The sequence below is a fragment of the Haliaeetus albicilla genome, chromosome 4, assembly GCF_947461875.1.
Source record: "Haliaeetus albicilla chromosome 4, bHalAlb1.1, whole genome shotgun sequence".
Taxonomy (NCBI): Eukaryota; Metazoa; Chordata; class Aves; order Accipitriformes; family Accipitridae; genus Haliaeetus; species Haliaeetus albicilla.
Genome location: NC_091486.1, coordinates 6,791,519 through 6,817,912, shown reverse-complemented (window position 1 = coordinate 6,817,912; position 26,394 = coordinate 6,791,519). Strand labels below are relative to the sequence as shown.

Here is a 26,394-nt window from a genome sequence, read left to right as displayed (position 1 = left end):
CCCATTTTGGTTGTAGGAACACCTGTTAGGCACATTTAGAGCTCAGCAATAGGAATTAAAATGTGGGATAGGGATAGGGATAGGGATATGTCAGAGCACCAGACCCCTGGCTTTAGTTTCAAACCATCTGTCTCAGAAAGTGCAAGTTTTTAGAGCTCAATGTCATCATTATTAGAGTAGACATTAAGTTTTAGCATGGTACATATATTACCACACTTTGTCGAAATGTAACATTTAATCTATACTCACATATTGGAATTAGTGTTTGGGAATAAAAGAACAAGGGAAATACCAAACCCTTAATTAATCCGTATTGTCAGTTATCTACATTTTCCAGTGTGGGTGAGAACCACAATTTTTTCCACAGCTGAGTGGGATCTTCACACAGCTGTTAATGTGACATCACTTGCGAATATAAAACTTCTCTCTCAGTAACTGCTTATGTGTATTGTGCTGACTGAAAATTAAGGCCTCGTGCTGTTCGGCCGGTAATGGGTCTCCAGGCTTCCCTCGCTAGATTAAGCGGATCTCTCTGTCAGGTTGTTAGGGGAGTCTGTAAGGAAATAAACCTATCAACACCCCTTGAAACAGTGCTACAGAGCATCTCGCAGGCCGGGATCCTCTCTCGCTTTGTACCTCCACTCCTCTATGAAGTCTTCCTCAGGCACATTGCTCAGGTCGTTGTGACCGATCCCGTCAAAGAGGCCACACAAACCTCTGGTGCTGTTGAAGTCGCTACCCGGCGTCCTCACCGTCAGACTCATTCCCCACTCGCTCACGTCGGCTCGAACAAACGCTCCTGAAGGGAACAGGATCTGAAGAGGCGGAAAAAACCCCCAGTGAATCGGAGCTGTTACCAAGCTTTTTATGCAGTAAAAAAATGTCCCTTTTTATAAATCAAAATATCAAAGTAAGATGTTGGCAATGGCAGAGGTAATTTAAGATCACTTAGATACACTATAAATATTTATTTGTGTTATTATTTAGCGTGCTTTCAGATTCCATGGTACTAATATCTGATAGCATTACATAAATATAAAACTGCACAAGTACTTTCTTTTTAAATTAATAATTACATCCATTGAAGTTTTCCCACTGGTAAGTTACCAGCTAATTTTTGAAGTGAATTCCATAACAATAAGGCCACCCTTGTGTCTTTGCCTGGGAAATAATTTCTTTTAGATAAACTGCCAAGTTTGAAAAACAGCTTTCTTCTCTCTGAAAAGTCGTTTCATTTTCCAAGGCCGGATTACCCAGAAAATGATTGTGTTTTAAAGTGGATAAAGCAATTTTCTCATTAAAGAACTTGTGGTAGGCTTATACTGACCTTTAAAAGAAAAAAAAAATCTTGAAGTTAAGACAAAGAAGTAACTGTGTGGATAATGGATTTTTCAGATTGGTGTCCCAACCAAATAATATTAAAAAAAAAGAAAAGAAAAAAAACCTGTTCAACTGAAATGCATTTTTGTTCATTTGCTTTATTTTTACAGATAAAAAGAAAATTATTTTGAAAATGATCTGTGCCAGGAGTGGGAGCAGGAGCACTCTATCCTGATAAGTAACCTTAATATTTTTTTTGATCCCAAATTGAATGTTTTCAGTTAATCTTTAAAGTACATTAAATAGTTGGAAACATCTCATTACAATAATTTCAAAATAATTCTTTTCCTTTTTTTAAGTGACCCCTGCCTAAGTATAATTTATTCAGCCAAACAATGTCCACTACTTTTCTTTCTTTCGGTGGGGATTTTTTCATCCCTTCTAAGTTCCTCCCCACTAAATCTATTTATATCTGTGAAAAAGCAACTAGCTTATATTTGTATTGCTGTGCTGGAATCCTGAGTTTACATTTTGGCTGTACTAAATAGCAATCTTGCCCATTTTAGCTTCCCAGTCATCATTTCAGGTGTGAGAATACTTTTTGAGGAGCTCTCCGTGAGTGATCTCCTCGCCCGGCTGAGCGGAGCAGCAAAGTGCCACTGATTGTAATAATGGCAGGGGACACTATGTTTTGAACTCAGGCTCTCTGTGTTTTGATCAGGGCATTTAAAACATCCTTTTTTCAAAAATTATTGGCCTTGGTGAATAATGGAAGTCATCATATAAACCCAGTTCTTTGAATACATCAGAAGGTCTTGGGTGTACCTCCACCTTGGCTGTAAGTTTTGCTTCCCAAGGTAAGTTTAAAAAAATAAAAAGATTCCCCAACATAAAGCTCAAGTGGCCTGATGAGTTAATTTTTTCTTAGTGGTTTAATAGGTAGAGCAGGAAAACTGCAGTTGACACAGTGCTGGGTAGGATTTGATTTCCTTCTTCAGATAAACATGTGCCTTCTAATTATATGCCTTACTACAGGGAGGAGCATTTCCTACAAGGCTGCATATAAAATCCTTGCAGTCAGGACTGCATGAGCTGCTTCAGTCTTCTATGCTGTCTGGATTAATATTTCCAGGTGTGGATTCATTTCAGGAATTCAGAGGGCTGTAACCCTTTCTCCTCCTGCTGCCCCGGCAAGGCATCCCACCTGCCACTGAGGACTTAACAACTGCCCAGGTTTTCTGTAACCCACCTGGATTTAACACCGCTGGTTTAGGCTTTGAAGAAGCTTTTTTGAGACCTCAGTCTGCAGAGATATATAGCGACTGCCTGCTGGAAGCTTGCACAGAAAAGAGAGTGACTTAACCCCATTCAAAGCATCAGCCTTGAATGGCGCGGGAGCCATGGGGGAGCCGGCTCTTGCGCTGTGCGAGGTTGGTGATGGGCAACTGCCGAGCAAATTGGGATGTACCGTGCACAGCGGCGTGATCAGGGATCGTGTTCATTGCTGCACAGTTCCTACAGATTCCCATTCAGATCAGGGCAGGATTCATATTCGTGTCCCAGAGGTGTCCTGGTTTGTTTCACTGAGACTTACATGAGATGTAAATGAGAATAGGGATTCTTTGCTAAGATTATACTAGTAATAAAAAAGTAATTATATTGCATTCAGTTGCAAAATGAAATGACAGCTGCTTTCTGCTTTTTTCTCAATGCTATAATTAACAGACTTCCAAATACTACCTTACTAAGATCTATTCCAAGCCAGATCACAAGAGCCAAGCACAGGCACTCCCTGCATCTTTCTGGCTCTGTTGTGGACCTGCCTTCACCCAGAACGTTTCCTGGCAATAAATCTTGATGCTACAACTCTAGGATAAAATTATCTTCTTGGCCGTAATTTGTGGCTCTTCTCCTCACCAAAGCCCCTCTTGCAGCCTGCTCTTATTCTTCCAGTGATTTCACTGGATTAGTGTGGATAAGTGATATTCATGCAAAGTATGTTGTGGCCATATATTTTTTAGGCAAATGCTTTAAATTATACCAAATGTTGCACATTTGCAGCCCATTTTCATGGCTTTTGGGGGCTATCTGGATCTGACTAATATTGCCTTACTGTTCCACTCTAAAAGTACATTATTCTGCTACCTGTGATCTTTCCTTGAATATTTATACCATAAGCTCTGCAAAGAAATTTACTTTATGTGATGTGGTTGGGTAGTGCCTAGCATAAACAAACAGAGAGCGGATTGCCATACTGCAGAGAGTAAGTAACAACATTGGCACTCTGCTATGTCTCCGAGAAATTTCCAGAGATGTTTGTTTTGTTTTGTTTTACAGTTTGTTAAACTAATGCTTTAACCAGCTTCTTCCCTGCATCTCGTTTTTTGGTACATTTTGCTGCAGGCGCTCTTATGGCTTCAGATAGAAGTTTTTGTAGCAACTTCATTAATAATTCAGCAATATTAAACTCACACTTTTAAAGAAGAACAACGAGAGTACTCAAATATCCACGTACTGTTATTTTTCTCCCTCCGTAGGACTTTAGGATTTTGACACGTGGCGATGCCTCGGTGCTTTTGATGGCTAGCTGGGGTCTGCTCTCCCGAAAATGGCCATTGCAGGTGTCCAACACCACGGTGTCACCCCCTTCTCGCGCGGCTACGCCGCAGTTGCAGGCAGTGGCAGAGCGGTGGCCTCCGCAATCCCACTGCCGAACGTGCACTTCAAATGCCCGTGACACACTCCGGCACAAAAGGAAGGTGCCGATTTTATAGTTATCATAGCGCCTAAGCAGCAACAAACAAACAAAAAAGAGGATTTAGAGACCCCAGAGCATCCACCCGTGATGGCCATTTGTTGGTACTCGTACAACAGCGCTCTTTAATTAGACCAGCGTGGCGGCTGGCCTTGGACAAGGGAAAATCAACACGTGGGGAAGCGTTTCTCCTGCACCGTAAGCAAGGGAACGCCGTCGCAGTTATTAGCTGGAAGTGCCTATGAATTCATGTAAAAAGTGGGTAGCTGTCTCCCAGCTGCTGCCATGGCAATGGGCATGGATAAAAAGGATAAACATTTGATAAAAAGCAAATAGGAAAAAGTCCCTGCCTCCAGGCCTTAATAAATATGTTTTGGTTCTAACCGGATGCTTTACAGCATGGTATTCTTCAAAGCAAAATCAGTGCTCAAATAACCGCTTCTGTGACTAATCACTAACTTTTACAAGACTGACTGCGGCTAGGTGAATACTTTGTGTGAAAAACTGGGATTCTACTGAAAAACCTGTTAAAATGGACTTGGTTCCCCCCCCGCCTCCAACTTCCCTGTAAGCACAACTTTTGCTCTAAATGGATTGACAATCAGCACAGTGCAGTGTGTTGAACAATTCGGGACTTTCATTCTTCCCTGTACAGAAAGTCCTTGCTCCACCCGAGTGAGGCCATGAGCAGAATAATTTTAATAACTTTGCAAGGGTTTCCCCTGTACCCGAGCCAGGTAAAAACCCTCCTGCCTGCAGCCCCTTGGATTTCCACAACAGGGACCTGAGAGAAGATCCTCTTCTGCTTGTTCTTTCTTTTCTCACTCCATAAGCCTACCTTATTCTTACTCTGCTTTATTCTAACGTGGTGAATAAAAGTAAAGAAAGCAGTAGCTGTATACTTTATATATGTTGCTGGAGTTTTCTCCTCATAAGCCAACAGCTGCCATCTTTAAAAAAGATGGGTTATTCTACTTCCTTTTAAGGCACTGCATACTGCATTTAGTTATAAACACGATTTTTATGAAATTAAGTAACATGGAAACGAAGCTATAAGCTTATAATAATAAGCATTATTCTTTTTTACAATAAAAGAAGAAAATACAAAAAGGAATGTATAAAATGCCTCAACTAAATAGCAGGATTATTTTTAAGCACTGTCATACAAACATCAATATTTTTCCAGTCTTTTAATGTTTCCTATATAGAGGAACAAATGGCTCAAGAACTGAGATTTTTTAGCATGTATGTATCTGCATTTTATATCTCTTCAGAATAAAAGCCATAGAAAACTACTTAGCTTAAAACACAGGAAGAATTTAGACTCCAACTGCTTTTTTTGTCTGCTAGAAAACACATCTGACTTTATCTTTCATCTTGAAAAACTTAGTGAAGTTGGCCATGAAACGATAAGATTTTGAATGGTTCTGTCTCATCTTATTTTCTAATCAGGTACATAAATCCTAAGTACACTGTGCAGATGCTGTTGCTAAGATTGATTAGAACTAAGGACAACATAAAAAATAGATAATCTCTTTTAACATCAAGTACTAGCTCCATTTAGACATCTTCACAGCTGAGACAGAGGAGACAGGATATTTTATGAGAATCACCTTCCACAGTTTCCTTCAACAGGGGGAGCTTAGAAGGAAAGGTGTTTAGAGAGGTTGATGGAAAATAATGCGTCAGAATGGCTGTACCCACACTAATCAGCTGGATCTGGTAAACAAGGCTGTATTAGCATATACATATAAATATCACTGCAGTTACAGTGCGGGAGCTATTTACTGCTTAATAAGCATTGACAGTGGACCCAATCCAACTGTTCTGGATGTCACTTAGAGTCCTTCAATTAAGTCAGGGCATAGCTTGCATAGCACATAACAAATCTGCAATGTGTCTAAATTGAAGCTTTCAGCTGCCTTTGAATTACTTGAATGGATAATTGCACGTAGTCAGGTAAACTTTTATGATGTTTATACAACTGTAATTGTGATAATGATTCTTTGGACAACATTTGAGAAATTGCTTGTGGCACTAAAAGCATGAAGTAGAGTTGCTGGAGCTCTTGCATGAGGGAGCTCTGGGTGTTCCTTTTGAACCAGGCGACACTGCTTGTGTCTAAATTGCCCTCCACAGTGCACTTCCCCCTCCTGCTTCCCTAATAGTCTGAAGCAATGGATGTACTGGGTGGAAAGCGGTTCCCTCCCTCTGCATCTATGTGTTTGGGATGTTTTTCAAGGGGTGCAGCAAGTTCTTGTCCCAGCATGAAGTCATGGCTCAAGTTGTGCTCTTAAACCAAGAATTATGAAATGTCTTTGTCTTATGGCTTTGGTTATGACAGTGAGATGCTATAGGAATAATTTCTGTTGGTTTATTGTAAGAGAGGGACAGAAGGGAATATAAATACATGTAAACAATTACTACTAGTAGCATTAGATTAACTAACACAATGCACTTACTATTCACCAAGCTACACTTCATGTTTTTATTAATTCAGTTATTACTGTGGCTGCTCCTAAAGATTTTCCCCCACAGTTCTGCCACCAAATTATTTGATTTGTTGAAACGTCCCTCCAGGCTCCCTCTTTCCTTCCTAGTAAGAACTATTTTATGCTGGTTGTGACCCTAGGAAGTGCTGGGTGATGCTGGAGGATGTCCTCTGGTTTCAGACTGGTCATGTTGTTCTTGGGGAGCGAAGCTGTTGGGTTATGTTCAGCAGTCACTGGATGCTTGGGTCGTATAAACTTCTACAGACTATCAAAAAGAACAGCATTTCTGGCAGGGCTACTCATGCCCAGGACTTGGTTGTGGGCTACTATGATGAACGCCATTAAAGCCAACCAGAAGCGTGAAGCTGTGCAAGCTGAGGGATTTTGCTATTGTGCAGGAAATGGCCCCATTGCCCCTGTGATAATATTGATGGATGGATTAGCATAAATGTTTGAGAAATCTGAAAAATCTTCTTCCTTTTTTTTAAGGTAAAATGCAAAATAACATGAATGATAAATATAGTTCACCAATGAAGAAATATTTCCCTTTTTATATTTTGCCTTAAAGGGATTTTCTGCATATTTAGTTTTAAGCTAGTACTTCATATTTAAGAATCTACAATTTATGGCATGAAAAGCTTTTATATTTATAATGTGCCATAACTAGTAATGAGGCCTATACTTTTGCTTTACCAGGCTTTCACATTTGTTTAATTTAGAAGGTACTTTGCTATAAAAGGAAGTGCTCTCTCTGGATTTTAGATAGTATAATTAACGCCATTTCACATCTATGCTCCAATATACACAAATTGTTTGTGCTTACACTGTAAAATATGACACATTCTCCTTTGGTTTTCAGTCACTTCCTTTGGTCAAAAGAATGAAAAGATTACAAGATAAATATTTCTACAGAAATATATTAGCAGGAGGCAGACCAAAGGGGGTTGTTATCATTAGAAGTGGGAGTTAGGTATTTCAGTTACCTAATGAATAGCTAACTACCTCAGATGTAATGTGAGCTCAGTATCTCAGGTTAAAAACCATTGAAAACATCACTATAGAAGTTACAAAATGAAGTATTATTGTGAAACCTCACGAAACAACCTATACATTGGAAGTGACCACTTCAGTAGGGAAATTTTACTACCAAAAAAAAATCTTCCAGTCTTTTGATTTTCATGCCATTTTTCAACAAATCTGCTAAAGAAATTATTCAAATAAATATTTTAAAATTAAATTTTAAATTTTTAATGCTTTTCATTTAAATTTTAGAAACCACAAAAGGTTGCAGTTTTCTATTTTCATGTTTGTTTTCATCCTTGCTTTTCCCCATTGTGTATTTTTCCTCCCTCTTCACCGCTGCTAATGGGAAAGTCAAAGAAGGTAAGCAACTCTGTGGAAGGCAGGAGTATGTTTATGTTTATGTGCATGCCTGTTTGCGTAGAAAACACTCCTGCCGTTTTGCTGTTGGCGATGTTCCCCATCTTCAGCCTTTCCCTTGCTTTTCATGTGACAGTCCTTCAGTGAGCCATCCCAACTTGAGCGGGTGGAAAGAGAGACAACTGATCTGATCGCCACCCATCCACAGCAGCTCTGCCTACAGCAGTTTGATCTTAGAGTCTGCTGCCTCCTCATTAAGCTGACCTACAGGCTTTTTGGTGGAACAAATGGTTTTCCTCGGGTTATATGGTTTGAGGGATACTCTGCTTTTGATCTCAGAAACAGTTTTGATGATAGTTTATTAAGCTTTGGTTGCTGCCATCTTTGTAGCCATAAAGAAGTGGGTAAAGGCTGTTATTTCCTTCAGTTCTCTCTGACTAATTTTGGATGTTTCTTTTCTTTCCCGTGTAATGTTCTCATCTGAGCCTGTGCCTACAGATCCCTTATAGTAGATGTAGCTCCAAGAGCTGATGCTCCACTCATCCTCTCAGCCTATTGCTTCATAGCCCCTAGGAGAAACTGCTCTTAGCTTTTTCTCTTCTTTTGCTTTGCTGTTTACAATCTGCAGATCGGTCTCTTTCTGACACTTTTTTATTACTGAGGGACAATCATATGGTTTCTTACTTGAGCCCACAAGGCTTTTGTACAATTCTTCCATTCACAATACCAAACGCACACCTCATTTCAAACACGATTTCCCACCACGTACCCTTTCATGACCAACAGGGAATGCTTCAGTTCCATACCTCTGTGTCAGCCTTTATCTTTAGGTTATAGGTTTGTATCAGGACAGAAGCAGGAATTGCATTCCCCACCCCTTAAATACAGAGCTTTAAAACAATTTGCTAATGTGTTAACATTTTTTTGGATAGGCAGACTGAGAAGTTGCTTAACTGATGTGTAATAGGGTGGCATAATCATTACAATAATTGAAAGAGAAATTATTTACAATAATAAATGGGAATATAAGTAGGAGTAATGGGACTGTGAAATGATGGGTAAGAAACTTGGCTGAATATCAAGAAGTGATATATCTTAGTGAAATAACCTAGTTATTGAGATGGCAGAAGCCCCATCAGCTTGGCTCATTTAAAGCTACACTGGACAGAGCAGTAATGAATGTCCATCCACAAGGAAGAAACGTGCAGTTACCAAGGGGCCAAGCTAATCCTGGGATTTTTCCATTTCAAGGCTGTGTGACTCTGAGGCAGAATGCCACAGAAGGATGGGCTTTTCCAAACTCCCTGTCCTCAAATAGAATTGTAAATTGCTTAGAATCATTTATGTGTGCTATCAATAACAGGGTTGCATAATAAGTTATTCAAATAAAATTGCTTTGTTTAATTTTAGACCTTTTTTCCCATGGAAGCAATGTAAAAATGTGCTACATGTCTGAGAGTGTTCCCTTGTTTCATGAGGCACTTTTCAGTGATTTATGACTTTCTAAACACAACAACCTGGCAGATCATTGTCCATTCTTAGCCCTAAATCAGAAGGGAATATTTTAGAATATAAATGTTTAGAGAGTGTTGAAATAATATTCTAATCTAATTTAATATCCCAGAGTTGAAATAATGGCAGATACATAAGGCATGGGAATGTCTTTGCACCTCTTGTAGCTCTTCTGCAGCTTCTACATATTGAGCAACCACGCTTGCATGAAACAAATGACCTCATTAAAAATGGTATTCAGCAAAGCAGGAGGGAAACGGGAAAGCCCTCGTTGTGCAGAGCTAATCTCCTAGCTGACACTACCCAGTTTAGGTGAAATCTTTATCTGAGGCAGACATATAACCTTTAATAGAGTCACCGCCTTTCTCACTCACATTTCATTGACAGATTTCTCCAGCTTTGACGTCATTTCACATGCTACCTCCAAAGCATGCTGGACTGAAATTGGGACATTTGGATATCAAAATTAGAATATTATGCCTGCCGAGCCCCTGTGGACGCTGTGCGCCTGAAGTCATTATCTGTGCCATTAGGAGGTTAACGGCAGAATGATGAACCTGGAATGTGATCTGAAATATTAGCAACTTTGGATCAAACGTGCTAGATGCAAACTTTAAAATCTTCCTGTTATGTTAAATAGCTGGGGTAAATAGATTCATGAACGATTAGGGAAGTTAACTGAAGAAAAGTTCTGAACAGTACAGGCTGTCAAACACAAATATACCACCTTTGGCTCAGTAAGTCTTTAAGCAACCTATTCCTGGATAATATAGAAGGACATCTGGACAGTACAGGAGGATTTACAACTTCTTTTTTGCACTCTTTCCCTGATATTTCCCTGATATTATCATTTCTGGAGTTCTTTTCTCTAAGACAGTATGGCCATCTTTATGAGTTTTTGGTTGTGATTATGACTGTCAACTCCATGCAGAGAAGCAGCTGTGCAAAAACCAGCTCTGGAAGTAGAAGAATGCAAGAGCATCCTTGGGCTGAGTGACTTTACGTCAGGGGTTACTAAACTGCTGGGGAGGAGCAGGCTGTCCCTGTGTGCTGCGCTGCTACAGGGACGTAATGGCTCACTTGTGTGGAACTGGGGTGTCACTAACACGATGGCACACGGTGAAGAATCCCTTTCAAAGTCATTCATGACAGGTCTGTCTGAAGAACATTTTGGAATCTGACCCTCGTCTTGTAAAAATTATTCAGACTCAAAACCACTGCCGCTTCAAGCTTAATCCATTTCTAGTCCTTTTGTTAAAAGGAGTCTAAACATCTGGAAGGAAACCATGTATGTTATTGAAGCACTACTTTAATCACTATAAGCAAACTAGTAAAATGCTCTTTTGATATTCTAATGTAAAACCAAATGCATGCTACATCCAGAAACTGAAAACTGCAGTAATTGAGCAAAATTATTTCAAAGTAGAATACTCACCATCCATCAAATGTGATAATGTGTGGATCAGTGAAAGAGTAGCAGTTCCCTGTTGGGAGGTCTTGAACTGTGACCTAGTTAAAATGAAATGTGTAATGAATACAGTCTACACAGCAGTTTTTCTTCATTACTGTTCCTCACAAAACATTAGGGGCAGGATTCATGTGTCAAGTACAAACTAAAATCTGACTTCTAAAACATGATTGCGAATGGGTACAAAATAGGCTTTGCTTTCAAACAACGGAGTTTAATCACATGCAATAAGGGAGTTCAACGAGCTCCTATTCCACCTGATGTAATGCACTGTCTTTCTTTATCTGGTAAAAAGCAAAGCTTTTTTTTTTAAACTTTTTTGCTAAGAAGTAGATCATTCATTAAAATTATCAGGAAAGTGGAGTGCTTATTAAATTGTACTAATTTTAATGCCTGGAGTATGGTATAATGTATGCTGTAATTAAGTAGTGTTAGCATATTTTAGTAGTAGTCACTGCCTGTCCCCTAATTTGACCTTAGATTTCCTGATACAGCATCTGAATGGCTTATTTGTATATTTGATGTCCAGGTTATTGATCGGGTACCGGTGACGAGGCCCCAAATCAGGCTGCTGGAGCTGTCTATTTTGGGCACATGAATAAAAGAGGAAAGGATCTACTATAGCAAAAGAGATCTTCAGCTGCATCAGCTCTTGGTTACCTGGGCACAAGCTGGGTCCCAGGCGAGTCCTGAGAGTCCCGCCACCCTGCAAGGAGCAGATATACCTGCGAAAACCAGAGGTAGGGCAGCTCCCTTCGAAGCTGCAATACCCAAATCTCAGGCAGTGCTGGGCCTGCAGTGCCACGGCTGCTCAAGGTGGTGTTTTTTTCATGGCTGAATACTCTGCTATCTAGTTCTCAGAAATGCAAGACTGGGTTGTGTAGTGATTTTCAAAATGAAGAGCTCCCGGTCATGCTGGAGGGAGTGATGAAGTGTTATGGTTTTCCCATATCCAGCCTGCCAGGCTGATTTCTTGGCCAGGGCTGTTAATTCTTTGCTCGCTCTTTGCCCATGAGAAGTCCAGAGGTGCAATTCAGTTAGTTCTACCATAATCCACGGAGCAGGGAAGAAGAATGGCTGCTATAGCCTTGTACAGTCTTTCGGTGACAAAGCAGAACTTAGCTTTTCGGAACAGTGGTGAAATTAAATAAATGAATAAGGAGTGAAGATAGAACCACACTTCCTGACAAAATTCCTCACCTGCAGCAGGATGTCATCTGTATTTCAAAATGCCCCTTAACCATGGCACGGAGACTGCTTAGGCACCCGCTGGTGTCTGGCATACCAAACTATCAGAGTGATGGTCTTGAGGGCTGAAAAACTGAACACCTCTTTGAACAGCATTTTGATCTGAGCTCAATCGTATCATTTGTATCTACAGTGTGATACAAAGTAGTGTCTCAGAATTTTCCCATTTTCTCCATGGCCACAACCTTCCTAAGTAAAACCTTTGCACAGAAAAAGCCACGTGGCCCTTTCTCCTCTGCTCTTTTCTTGCATGATACCAGCAGAAGATGCAAGTCCTAGTTGCAGGCAGTCTCAGTTTGCTGAAGAAATCCGCCTTATCAGGTGTCTGAATGTGTCAGGATGTTCTGCCCACCATTTCTGTTCAATTTTCAGATAAATCAAAAATATTTGAACAAGTCTGAAGGACTAAAGATTATGTGGATTTTAATATATGGATTTTTCCTTGATATGTTGCAGGAACTGTGGTACATTAAGGCCTCTAATTAACTGCAAAGCAGCAGCAGGGAAATGGGGGGGAGGGAAGGTAATGTCTGTTATGTTTCCATAGATCAAGTTTTTACTGAGATAGATGGAATTTATTATTAAAAATTATTAATTCAATTTCACACTTGCTACATTTTCATATTTTAATGAAAGCATTTGTAACTTCAAGAAAAAATATGGGTATGTGAGTGTACTAGACTGAATTAGCTGCAATTTCTGATTTAAGAATCTTAAAAAGTTTAAAAGGAACCTATGCTGGAGAGGAAAGGATATAGTCCCATGCTAAGCATTTTACCTTTGAAAACAAAAATTCTTTTGGTGCAGTTTAATCTCATCCTCTCATGAGCAAATCCACAAAAATTAGGGCAGTGAAATTATAGATTTCATAGGGGGTTTGGTTTTGGTTACTTAAAATATACCAGCTTGGATGTGCCACTGCTCTGAGGAATTTAGCTGAGTCAAATCTGTGCTCTGATTCATTCTCTCGGGCAGTGGGATTACGGCTCTCAAACCTCCCAGCTGAGGCCCTGAAACAACTTCACAGACAACGGGCCGGTCCCTGCTCGCCACGCTCCTTTGGCCAGGCTCTCTGCGGGGAAAGTGTGGCTTGCCTCCCTGATTGCTTCTTATTATTTTTATTTTGGACATTCTGTACAGGGATAAACGAGGAGACAGAGCAGCCGCGTGTGCTGTCGGAGGCGTCCTGGTGATTCCTGGCACCGTCACGAGTTGAACATGGCTCTGCTGAGTCCAGGTTCTCCTTCCTCATTACCACGGCACTGCCTTTCCCCTGCTTTTTCAGAAACTGTTCTCCAAACCCTCAGTTTTCCCTCTCCCTCCTTCTCAAAAAGGTGCTAATTCCCTAACCAGGGTTCTCCCGCTCTCCTCTTCCAGCAGACGCAAGCACGCCTGGTTACATCTATAACCCAGCTGTTGGCCTTACCGATGTGCTGACTAATAATCAAATCTAAATCTGTTAAAGCACAAAGCTTTACATGTTAATTTTCTTGGTGTATAAAGAGATTGTTTTGATTTACTCTGCTGACAGCGGTCCCCAAGTGTTTATATGGTTAAGGTTTATCAGCATCTCCTTTTCTTCGATACTAAACCTCCCACTTAAATTGGACACCTTTTCCAAATGATTTTAGGACCCAACCTTCACATCCTTGGGTGTGTAAGCCCTCCAAAGCAAATCCCTCCATCCGACCGGTTCAGCTCTGACGCGGCTGACGCGGGTCCCATCCTGAGCAAAGTCCGTCACGGCTGTCACTCCCAGCGCCGTGGCTGCACAGCTGCTTTCCGAGCAGGGCGCCTGCAGCAGATCCACCTGGCATGCCGAAAGGGCGACGTTCGGGGGCCCCAGTAATTGGCTATCTAAAATGAACACGAACACCAAGTCTGACAAGAGTTATCCAAACAGTTGCCCGTACCCTGTTTAGCATCCAACACAAATGGTTCACATTCCAGGACACACATACCTTGAAACCAGATGGGGTTTGCATGAAGACAGTTGTGACTGACTCAATCTGGCATCCCTCTGCACATCTCACTGTGCCTCTTTATTTATTTTTTTTTTTCCTCCCACTGCAGTAGACAGTTTACTAAAACTCAGTGGTGCTTTTCTTTCCACAGGTGCTAATATTTCTGGAATGACAGTCTTATCTTTATGGGTCCATGCCCAGGGAATGAAGACGAGTAGTTCTCGTGACAAAGAAAGAGATGAGTCTGTGTTTCTGGAAAACGTTTATCTTTCCCTAGCTTTATTACAAGGAAGTATCTGCTGGGAGTTATTCAATTTAAAATAAACAGAATTTTTGATTTGGAAAGGGAGGGTTCTCCAGTCAGTTTTTAGTGAACTTTGGATCCACGACAAGAAGGCAAAAGCAGCAGATTTGCGTTTGTCTTTTTGGCTTAGCTAGGTTATGGTGCTTTACTTTCCAGTCTGTAAAATTATGATAGTTTTATTTCTGTCTTTCACAGAGGCATTGTGAGGATAAATTCACTAAAAGAATTTGGAAAAGTAATAAGCTATGGCGGTACTGGCTATGTAAGTATCTGTGATAGGTAGGGAAGTGATGGATAGTGACAAAATCAATATGGCAATGGCAACCCAAGTCATTTATGCAGCTCCGCCTCTGCACATCAGATCTTTCCTAAAGGGACCTCTTCTAGCAGCAAGACTGGTAGCGTCCACTTCTCTTGAGTCCTGACCCTTAATGTTGAGGTCTCAGGTAAAGGACAAACCTGGATTTTTAGTTCCATAGATGTGTTTTTGATTTACAAAACCTGAATTATGACAGCATTTGGTTCTGAGCCATCTGGTCTGCATTTTACATAGTGTGTATCTGCTCCTCAAGAAGTCACCCAACCCTTCACGAATCCTTTGGTGGGTAAAAAATGAAGTCATGGCCCTACTAAAGCCAGTCCGAATCTCGCTGCTGATTTCAGGACCGCCAGTGTTTGTGACTAGTATTTAGTCTTCTGTTTCGGAACATTAATTATCAGCTGATAAGAACAAAGTTCTAGAAATGGTGGCAATGCAATTAATATGATATGAAAATCACTTATTTTCATATCATTTTTCCCATTTGTGGAATTGCTTAATAATTTATAGGAGATGGCACTCAAGTGTTTTAAGATGGTATTTCTAATACGGTCAAACAATCAATGTTTTACTCCTTATGGAAAAGACTTATAAAATACGATTTAAATTAACCCTGTAGAGTTCTATAGGAACTGAACTAAAAACCCAGAAATATTAATAGCATATTATCTCTCCTATCAAAGCCTTAAAGGTTGCCTCACATCTTATAGAAAAGTCCTGGCTCATTTTCAAGGTTCTTGATTCAATTAAATTGAAGGTTTCCGTGAGGAATTGTTATTGCCATTACAGCCCCATGAGCTGTGCTCACAACCCAGAACAAAAGTTTAAAATCAAACAAAATCATCTTGTCAAAATAGTAATGATAAACTTAACAGAAGCCGAACTCCAGTGGCTCTGCTGTGCCTTGGCATTCATTATGATATTGTCTGAACTTAGAGAGATATTTCTGTGCTTGTAATTAGCTTTCTTATCACTTATTCCCTACATAATTAGCACAACAGTGTTGTTATATGGATTCAGTCAGACAAGGAGCTTGTCAGTTAATTTATTTGGCATAAACGAATCTCAGCTAAAATTGTTTTTATTTTCAATTTATAGCACTGTGGCTGACACTATGTTTTTCAGAAGCCCACAGTGTTCTTTCAGATAAACTAATGGACCCTAAAGACAATAAAGGCACAAAACAAATATGTGGTTATGCAAACACCCAGCAGCAGATACTCAACCTTAAGTGTATAGAGATATCCCAATTGATCATAAACAGCCCAAGTGTCATCCAAGGAAACAGCCTCAGGATGGAGCAATCAAGAGCTAGAGCTGGTTATTAGTTTAAGCTGCAGAAATGAGTTGATTAAAACTAACGGAAATTTTCCACCTCAGTGACAACTTCCTTTAAAGATTAGTTAATTGGTTGAGTTGTGCCTCCATCCTGGGACCTCTGGGCACCAACACATCAAGCCCATTGACAGCATGAAAAGAAAGCTGCTTCTGCAAGTCTCGCCTCCCCTCTTTCTTCCAGTCAAATACGCGTTGTGGGACCGCAGAAGACCCTGGCAAGGAGTCAGCCTCAGTCCAATCTGTCAAACTCGGCCTCCCCCACTTGAGAACTCCTGGACCATGCATTCATTGTCAGTGAGATTCTGAAAGGTTTGGTCGATGTCTAAGAAAATGTGAGTTAAAAAAATGACTTTGACAGTTTATGTGACTAATTTGCATTTGATCCTCATAAACGGTGGGTGTCTAAGTTGCTTGGAGTCCGTGGGGACGTCCCACCACACACCAGCCTGCGCTCTTAGCTACCTCAATATCTAAGAAAATCTGTTCCCAGGAGCTCAGTGGATGTTTGCCTGATGGACCAGCAAAGGCTCTAAGCCAAGAGCAATATGTAGAACAGAGCAGCACTGAGCCATGGAGAAATGCAAAGTACTCCATGTACGAGAGCCAACACAGCTGCTGGAACCATAAGGTGCTGTTCAGTTTAAGATCACTGTGTTATGATACCATTTGAATTATTTTTTTCTTCTGTCTATGTACTTGGCTGATGATGGGGAGAGAAAGGAGAGGGATTTAGAAAGGGAGAAATATCAGGAACTATCTGGGTTTTGCCAACATTTTTTTGAGCTGGCTTTTTGTGGATAGGGAAACTGTGGCTGTAATCCTATCTCTAAACTTCTTTTTCATTGAGTCACCTATGGGAAGAGAAATAACTGCCTTGCTAGAAAAAGGATTGGGTGTTTTATTTAAGGCAAATGGAAAGTAAATATATATATATATATGCCCCTCTTGGTTAGGCATGATATTCCACCAGATTAACCTGAGGAAAGCATTTACTGATTAAAAGGGCAAGAATTTTCTAAGGGACTTTGTCATTGTTTTCAAGTAAAAAAAAAAAAAACAAACACCAAACTTTAGAAAGACAATAATATATAAGCACAAGAATGTTTTTCTTCCCCTTTATTAAGTTAGACAAAACCTGTAAGCCAGCAAAAAAAAGAAGAAAAAAGGCTTCAGTACACATTTACTGAATAATAAATCTGCAGGTGAACTTCTTATTGATAATTAATGAAATTATTCTACCTAAGACCATTACTGCTAGAAAAACTTAAAATGGAATTTTATGCTCCTGGAATTTCAAATAAGTTCTTCTACTGATAGTTATTTTGCCCCTAAATCTCAATGGACTACCATTCAGGTTATTGCTAGTCAGATTTTTTTTCCCTCAAAAATATGTGTGATATTATCATCTATTTTATTTTGCAAACAAATATATGGCCTACTTTGTTGATTTTATGGTTTCTTCCCATTGTTGTTATTTACATCTTATCATTTCTATTAGAATTCATTGTAACATAAACACAGGAAAAAGTAATCACTTTGATTCAATGCCGATTTGTAAAACTCTTACCCAAATCCTCAGTACTTAGCTGCAAAGTAATTTTACAGGAATGATCATGCCCAGGACAGGCAATGGGTACAGTGCTCAGAATGGTCAAAACATGCTCTTTGCCATCCTCTGCAATTTGTAGTGATTCTGGTAAAAACTAGAAATAAGAAAATAATTTTTAGATCATTTTGACAGCTTAATTAGGCAATACTGATATTTATGAATCTTTGAGTGTTTTTAATCAATTAAAAAAAGATATAATTGCTTGTAAAATAATAATAATCTTCATAATAGTCATCTTCATAATAATAATAATCTTCCTAATAATGGTCTTCAACTTTATAAGGGGAAATTGTTGTTAAAACACTTCAACATTCTTGGCAATTAAGAAAATGTTTGCAGTTGTCATATATATAGCGCCTAATTGCTTCTCATCTCCTAATCTCAAAACAAGTTTTTATTAAGCATGATACCATAGAATTTACTCATTTTTACTGTCCCTGGTTGAAAGGAGCTCCCGTTCCATTGCACTAGGAGACATACCATGGCCTGAAGTAGGTCATTACCTCATGGTCATGGACTCTATGTTGGTACCCTGCCCCAGGTGCAAAGCGAGTGCAATTTTTGCCTGATTCCTCTTCCCTGCTATGGCGGGAAGAAGGATTTCTCTGTACATAATGTATTACAGCTTCAGTGGTTCGTGCGCCGGGGAGACAGCTCGGGTTGTGCCATTTCTGTCTGTCTGTTCTCCCAGGGCAAGAGCAGAAACAGCACTCGGGGCTAGTCAGAAATGGGAATTTCCATTCCCTGGGAAATTCTGACATGTCCACAAAGCCCAAAACTGTTCCTCAAACAGCACACAGAATGGGCTGCCAGAGTTTTCAAACACCATTCGTGGAGGCATGAAGCTTAGATACTCTGAAGATCTCAAAATCTCCTGGACTGCCAGACTGACAGTCTAATCCTTGAGTGGGATTAGACCTGGTTTTTGCACTCAGCGTGAATTTATCTTCAGCAATTTGGTTTTTGTAGCACTTGACCATAAGATGATGGATAAAAATTCGTTTTTGTCTTCACTCTGTTCTGGTTTGGTTACAATGAAATTCTGCATCCTTGTAGGTGTGTCTTCCCATTATACATAACCACCAGAATACTTTGGGGTATATTTACTAGAAGATGTATTTTTTCCACATTCTTTATGGTGCATTAGTGTCAACACCTGCACACGGTGTTGATGGGTGCTTTAGGGCCTTTTACAAACAGACTGAAAGCCATTTTCTCAAAGTGAACATAAAAGCAGCACTGGTTATGATGATCAGGGCTTATGTTTCTGTGTCTTGCTTTTCAGAGCATGTCAGATAATGTATAAATATTCTCTAGGGATATGCCAAGTCAGTAAATCAGGGCCATTGGCATTACCTTAATCCCAGCATAGAAACCTTTGCTCTCTTCAGTCAATGACTGCTGCTCAGGAGTGTCCCTCATAAAAGCGGTGACAGTGCAAAAGACCTGTAATAGATAACCAGCATATGCTATAGCTTTTCTTGAAGAAAATTCATATAATTATTCATATAATTATTCCTGTTGATCACAGTTGTTAAGCTTTTTTTCTACTGTTGAAACATATTTCAGGGGTTTACTCTTTAAAAATATTTATGCCTAAATCTTGAGATTTGGAAGATTTTTTGATGCATTTAATAAGCAAGAAACATGGCTTCTGTCTTAATTAATAACAATTAATAACACTGAATGCTTACAATGTGTTTTCTTCTGTAGTTTTTCAAACACCTCAGTTAGTGATATTAACTCATTTTAATTAGGGAGAATTTCATTGTTCATAGATGTTACTGTCAGGATTAGGACATTAGCCCTTGGGATCCCAGACTTCAGTCTGTCCACTGGATCAGATATCCTCGCTCTATACTGTGTTTGCAAGCAGGATTTTTTTAATTTAAATTAGTTTGACAGTCATCCAGTCTCAGAAACTGTGTCAGCAATATAAGAAGCTCCTTTTTTTTTTTTCTTATTGCATTATAAAAGATGATGCAGATGTGCCTACAGGGTTTATATTAAAAAAAAAATAAAAAAAACCTCCACCAGACACAATGTACAAGGCCATTTAAGTTTTATTCCTAGCACAGTCACGCAACCTTTATCTCTGCTGAAACTGCACACCATCTGCCATCTTAATGTTTCATTGGTTTCAGAAAACCCAAACTGCTAACATAATTTCTAGGATCGTAAGATTAAACTACAGAAATTTTCCTTAAAGCAAACGACAATAGGCTCTGAATTCAGTAGTTCTGAATTTTTTTTTTTTGGCCTATTCTTGGAAATGAAGTAACAGATTGTGTCATACTAAATCAATTCCAAATAGTCAGATGGCATATTTATAGCTAATGCCTTTTTTAAGCCTCGAGTAACCCATGAGGAAGAATTGGACCAACCTAATTTATTTTCTATTGTCATAAACTCCTTTGGATGGATTTTCCATCACCACCCACTGGCCGTGCTGCTCTCGCGAGTTCTCACCTGCCAGCTCAGGCACGACCCTCATGACCAGTATCAGCAAAACAAGATCAAAACCAGAATATTCCCCTATTCATATGGACAGGTGGGCATAGGTTACATACCACTCCAGAATATTTCTTTTGCCACCCTAAAAACCCTCTTCATTACCATCAAGTCATGATTTTCATCCAAACTGAAGAATCCTCTTTCTTAACTCATTTGCAGACAACAAAAATGCTCCACTGGCAATACAGAGTCATTTGTATGGCTATGGGAAAAATTAAGTGTTTTCTATGCTCTTCAGGTGGATTATTTCCAGTCCAGCTCAGACCCGGTTTATGTGCCTTTTAGGTCATTTTTGCCTTCATAAATATTCTTTTGCTGACAGCTCCAGCCAGTTTGGCTCAGAGAAAGTGGTGTTACTTTTCTGTTACCTAGATGGAAGCCTTGAGGGTGTACTGGGGAAGGTGGGAGACATGGACCTCACAGAGGAACTTTACAGTTAAAATTCCTCAGATACTTCATAGTTAGCTGGTTTGCTTCCAAAGGAGAACAAGTCGTCTCCTCAAGGTAATAAGCCCCTGTTATCATTAGATATTTATTATCTCCAAGCATTCCCTAAAGGCTCGTGTTCAGCTTACAGAGTTTGCAGAACAGTTCTTCTGCTGGGAAGGCAGAAGGCGAGTGTTGATCTTCCTCCTGCTGCTTCTCCTACAGCTGCCACAGGGAGAGTCTGCAAAATCAGGATCTGACAAGGCGGCGACAACAGAGTTCAGATAACATATATTCCCTCTATTAAAATAATACTGATCCCCTTGCAGAGCTTATTGAGCAAACTGAATGCACCTGCATTGCAGATACTATATTTAAACTTGGCGGGCTGTTTGCACTTTTGGCTTCACTGCTTTTTACTTAAAACATTCACACAGAGACTTCCCTCTCAACATGACATGTGGAGCGTTCCTGCCAAGCAAGGAGCTGTAAGGAGAAGCAGCAGGGTTGCACATGAGGATGCCTGGCACCAACGGAGGCACAACCTGGTGATCTTCCCCAAAGCGACATCCTGGGAAATGTCAGAACCCAGCCTCATTCCCTGCAAGCATTGTATTTTCTCACATATATATATTTTAGAGGTACATTTTATTGATAAAGCACTGTGGTGGGTTGACCCTGGCTGGACAAGCTGCTCTATCTCTCCCCTCCTCAGCTGGACAGGGGAGAGAAAAACATAACAAAAGGCTCATGGATCGAGATAAGGACAGGGAGAGATCACTCAACCAATTACCATCACAGGCAAAACAGACTCGACTTTGGCAAAAAATTAATTTAATTTATTACCAATCAAATCAGAGTAGGATAATGAGAAATAAAACCAAATGTTAAAACAATACCTGCCCCCCATCCCTCTCTTCTTCCCAGGCTCAACTCCACTCCAAATTTTCTCCACCTCCTCCCCTCCCAGCAGCGCAGGGGGATGGGGAATGGGGGTTGGGGTCAGTTCATCACACCTTGTCTCTGCCGCTCCTTCCTCCTCAGGGGCAGGACTCCTCACTCTTCCCCTGCTCCACTGTGGGGTCCCTCCCACGGGCTGTAGTTCCTCACAAACTGCTCCACCATGGGATCCCTTCCCTGGGCTGCAGTCCTTCAGGCACAGACTGCTCCAACGTTGGTCCCCCGCAGGGTCACAAGTCCTGCCAGAAAACCTGCTCCAGCCTGGGCTCCTCTCTCCACGGGGTCCCAGCCTCCTTCGGGCATCCCCCTGCTCCAGTGTGGGGTCCTCCCTGGGCTGCAGGTGGAGATCTGCTCCCCCGTGGACCTCCCTGGGCTGCAGGGGGACAGCCTGCCCCACCATGGTCTTCCCCTCGGACTGCAGGGGAATCTCTGCTCCGGCGCCTGGAGCACCTCCTCCCCCTCCTTCTGCACTGACCTGGGGGTCTGCAGGGCTGGTTCTCTCACATATTCTCACTCCTCTCTTGGAAGCACTAGCACAGTTTTCTTTTTCCCCCTTCTTAAATGTTCTCCCAGAGGCACTACCACTGTTGCTGATGGGCTCGGCCTTGGCCAGCAGCAGGTCCGTCTTGGAGCCGGCTGGCAGTCAGACATAGGAGAAGCTTCTAGCAGCTTCTCACAGAAGCCACACCTGTAGCCACCCTGCTACAAACACCTTGCCATGCAGACCCAATACAAGCACCAAACACTAAAATAAAAAACTACTCTGTAAAAATACACTGAGATATTCTTCGACTATCAGTCCATTCCAGTTCTATCTTCAGCACTTTTGGTGATTACCACAAACTTTGCAAATTCAAAGTGTACGGACAGCCATCATGAGTTACATTTTATTTCTGTCTTTTATATAATTCCTCCCCTTGTAGTGCCTTTACCTTTTTAGGTGCATACTTCACTTCACAATCAGCAGATATGTTCATCGGCTACTGAGCTACAGGTTGACAGTTTGTCACATAATTATTATGATAGTCACTCTGAGGAGGGTTTTTTTCTGCCTTCAGCTAAATACTAGCTCTTTTTCTCCAGTTCAATAATCAAATTTTTCTTTCTCTTCTTCCCCACCCGCCCCATCTCAGGATGCAGCCTTTTTAAAGCAAAGAGATAAAAGCACCACTGACAGCAGTATGCTGATGGCCATGACAGGTTAGGCAGTATTTTTCCACAAACTCATTGGATCTGTTAAAAAAATCAAATTATATTTTTTCATTACCCCTTTTAAAGGGACAGAGATGTAAGGGTGCCCTCAGACAGGATGACTGGATTGCTTCTGGGTGTGGGCTGCTCCCTTTCCCCCAGGGACTGGCAGATCTTCCCATAGGGCAGAAAATTACTTCTAGGCACAAAATTCAGATTGAAAAAGTCCTATGCCCTGGGGATAGGATGCTCCCTCGGGAAGGGCAGGATATGCATGCAGCTCATCGCTGGGAGGACCAGCTACCCATTTCCCATCTCTCCAGCAAGCACTTGAGCTGTATTGTAGTGCCAGACGCCCCACAGTGGCAACAGCAATGGTTTAAAGTTGAAATATTTACCTTTACTAGTAGTGATCTTTCAAGGACTACACACAGCCAGGTACATCTCAGTAGGAGCTGCAGGTCTGGATTAAAAAGTAGGTGGAGGCACTTTCCTGACTCAGACATCCGATCCCCTGGGAGGTGTGGGAATTCAGCGATGCCACGCCAGTCAGTAATTTATGTTGCCCACCTGTGGGAAGCTCCCTTCTCAACAGAAGGTACCGTTTAGGGATACCTCCTTCTTCCCATTCACTGGGCAGGGAAGTCTGCGTGCTGCTTGTAAGGTGCAGGTGCCTAAGCCGTGGGTGATTAACTCTATTAACTCCAGGATTGGATCTACCCTCCCAGCTACATCACCCGTGTCAAAAGGCTGGCTGGGGCTGCAAGGGTAAGAGTCACTCAGCCACACTCATGGCCTGCAGGTGAAGGGTTGGGCAGAGAATCAATCATGCCAGGTGAAAGGGTGTCTCACGATGGCTATCAAGACCTCCGAGCTGCTGTTGTCTGCTCTATTAAACGCTAATGGGCCGGGGTTAGAAAAGCCTCGAGGAGTCGCTCTGCTGGGAGCTGGGGAGCGTGTACATGTGGGAGTGAGCTGTGGTTTACAGCCTAGATGAAAAGAGCAAAGGATGAGCAGAGCTGAAGGATGGCATTTCTAGGGAAGCCGGAGGAAAAAAAAAAAGAAAATGGTTCTCATTAGCTCGAAGAAATGATCTGGCTGTAGGTATTTGCAGAAAGGGGTAGGAACAAAGTCTCTGGAAAGGCCTTCCAGAAGGGTTAGCAGGAAGGGGCAAGTAGGGAGAATCCGACTTCGAGTTAATTAATAAACTAGACCCTAAAGCTTTTGAACACAAATTGCTCCCTGTGATGGGCTCTCGGCTGCAGAAGGGAGGGAGCTGGTGCAGCGGCGTGACCCGACACCGCGGGAAGTCCAGCTCTAGTCACTTTGCTACTCACTATCTATAAAGAAGGCAGCTCTTTCTAGTTGCCAAATGGCCAAACAGTGTGTGGAGGCTGACTGTAGGTCATTCATCTGCTAAGGAAAGAAATTTTTCCAGGGCAGTAGTAAGGTGTCTTATCAGCTGCAGAGTTTGGTTCATCATCTCTTTGACCTTTTCTGCTTTAAAATCTCTGTTCAAGTCCACCCAGAGCTCTGTTTCTGTGGGCATGCTCCTCATTTTCTACCTGAAGTTTGAGAAAGACATTGTAAACTCGGGCGTAACCTACAAATAGGCAGGTCTTCCTATTTCTGTTGTTTTGTCGAGTCCAGTGGTTGAGATGGGATTAGTATTTAAGCAGGGGGAAATTTCACTCCCCTTGTGAGTGAAAATTAGTTATTTTATATATTGAGGCACTAATTTACAGTCTTTTTTACTGGGGTGTATTATTCTGCTCTTGCAGAGTGCCATGCAAAGCAACCACTTCCAGCGCACAGCTCAGAAAGCCTGGTTTTGCTTAAACATTTTTATTTTACAATGCGCATCATAGTTTATGTACGGTGAAAAATGCTCCTCGCCGTATGAACTTTTCGATTGCTGTGCTGAGCAAAATCTGCACGGTTTTCTTCTAAACACCTTTCTTAGCATAACTCATTACTCACAGTGTGCCACTATAATTTATAGATGGCTGTGCCTTGAGGGATGAAATGACCTCTGTCACTATCGCATAAATAAGGCTTAGGAATGCCAGGATTTTCATATCAGATGCAGTAGGCTTCTTTCAGTGTTTATATAGAAATAGCGGCATTTTATAGATTTATTTAAGGCCGCAATAGTTTTGCGAACATTATGCTGCCAACATTACTGTCTGAAATAACAAAATTGGAGCCCAAAGATGGGGGAGAAAAGCACACATGATGGCTATTAAAAAATAACTGGCTGTTTAGTCAATACAAGTTCAGAAATGTTGGCTGGTAAATCTCAACTCTTCTCTAAGGTTTGACTGTGTATTAAAATATATCAATAGATATTCTATTATGTGACTAACCTATTACCTGGAGACTTTTTGACAGATAAAAAATAGCGTAGATATCAATCACCTAAAAGGTGATTAAAAAAAAAAAAATCTTCTCACTTGGCTGTAGCTTTTTTATCAAGAAACGAACAAAGATGCTGATTTCAGGCTATGAAAGCACTGAGACCAAATTCAGGCTATGTGCAGGTAGATGAAGAGTAGGTTAAAAAAAAGCAAGCAGTTTTCAAAACGCTGCAAATTCTGCATCCTGGGGGACAAATTCAGCTCTGAATGCCACCCATGCACCCTGGCAGTGTGCAGCCATGGGGATGCTACCACCGGGCTGTGGATGGCAAAGGGGAAAGAGAACTGGAGAGCGTTCTCAATTCATTGTCTCCTCTCTAATATGGCTTTTGTCAGTGGGGATCTGACCTCCCTTTAAAGCTGCTTGAGGAAAAAGCCTTCCACCTGCATCTTTCATGGGCAGGTGGAAGTTACAAATGGCCTCTGTGTGGCAGAGTTTGGTCCCCAGGGTTTGACTCTCCCTTTAGTGGTGTCACCTTTCCTTTGCGGTAGCCATAGAATCAGAGAATGGTTTGGGTTGGCAGGGACCTTAAAGATCGTCTAGTTCCAACCCCCCTGCCCTGGGCAGGGACACCTTCCACTAGACCAGGTTGCTCAAAGCCCCATCCAACCTGGCCTGGAACACTGCCAGGGGTGGGGCAGCCACAGCCTCTCTGGGCAACCTGTTCCAGTGTCTCACCACCCTCACAGTGAAGAACTTCCTCACATCTAATCTAAATCTACCCTCTTTCAGTTTAAAGCCATTACCCCTTGTCCTATCACTACCTGCCCTTGTAAAGAGTCCCTCTCCAGCTTTCCTGTAGGCCCCCTTTAGGTACTAGAAGGCTGCTATAAGGTCTCCCTGGAGCCTTCTCTTCTCCAGGCTGAACAACCCCAACTCTCTCAGCCTGTCTTCATAGGAGAGGTGCTCCAGCCCCCGATCATCTTCATGGCCCTCCTCTGGACTCGCTCCAACAGATCCATGTCTTTCTTATATTGGGGGCCCCAGAGCTGAATGCAGTACTCCAGGTGGGGTCTCAAGAGAGCAGAGTAGAGCGGCAGAATCACCTCCCTCGACCTGCTGGTCACGCTTCTTTGGATGCAGCGCAGGATACGGTTGGCTTTCTGAGCTGCAAGCACACATTGCCGGGTCATGTTGAGCTTCTTGTCAACCAACACCCCCAAGTCCTTCTCCTCA

At 41.4% G+C, this 26,394-nt stretch overlaps 1 protein-coding gene across 5 annotated transcripts in view; it reads right to left on the bottom strand.

Annotated features, from left to right (window-relative positions):
• Window positions 1–26,394, bottom strand: part of LOC104324052 (von Willebrand factor D and EGF domain-containing protein) — a 190,416-nt gene that overhangs the window by 110,379 nt on the left and 53,643 nt on the right. For all 5 annotated transcript variants that reach the window (XM_069780772.1, XM_069780769.1, XM_069780771.1 and 2 more), the window contains 6 exons: window positions 19,066–19,155; window positions 17,668–17,803; window positions 13,815–14,032; window positions 10,895–10,968; window positions 3,836–4,106; window positions 637–815 (listed from right to left, as the gene is read on the bottom strand). In XM_069780772.1, the coding sequence (XP_069636873.1) occupies window positions 637–815; window positions 3,836–4,106; window positions 10,895–10,968; window positions 13,815–14,032; window positions 17,668–17,803; window positions 19,066–19,155 (968 nt within the window). The remainder of the gene's footprint in view (window positions 1–636; window positions 816–3,835; window positions 4,107–10,894; window positions 10,969–13,814; window positions 14,033–17,667; window positions 17,804–19,065; window positions 19,156–26,394) is intronic.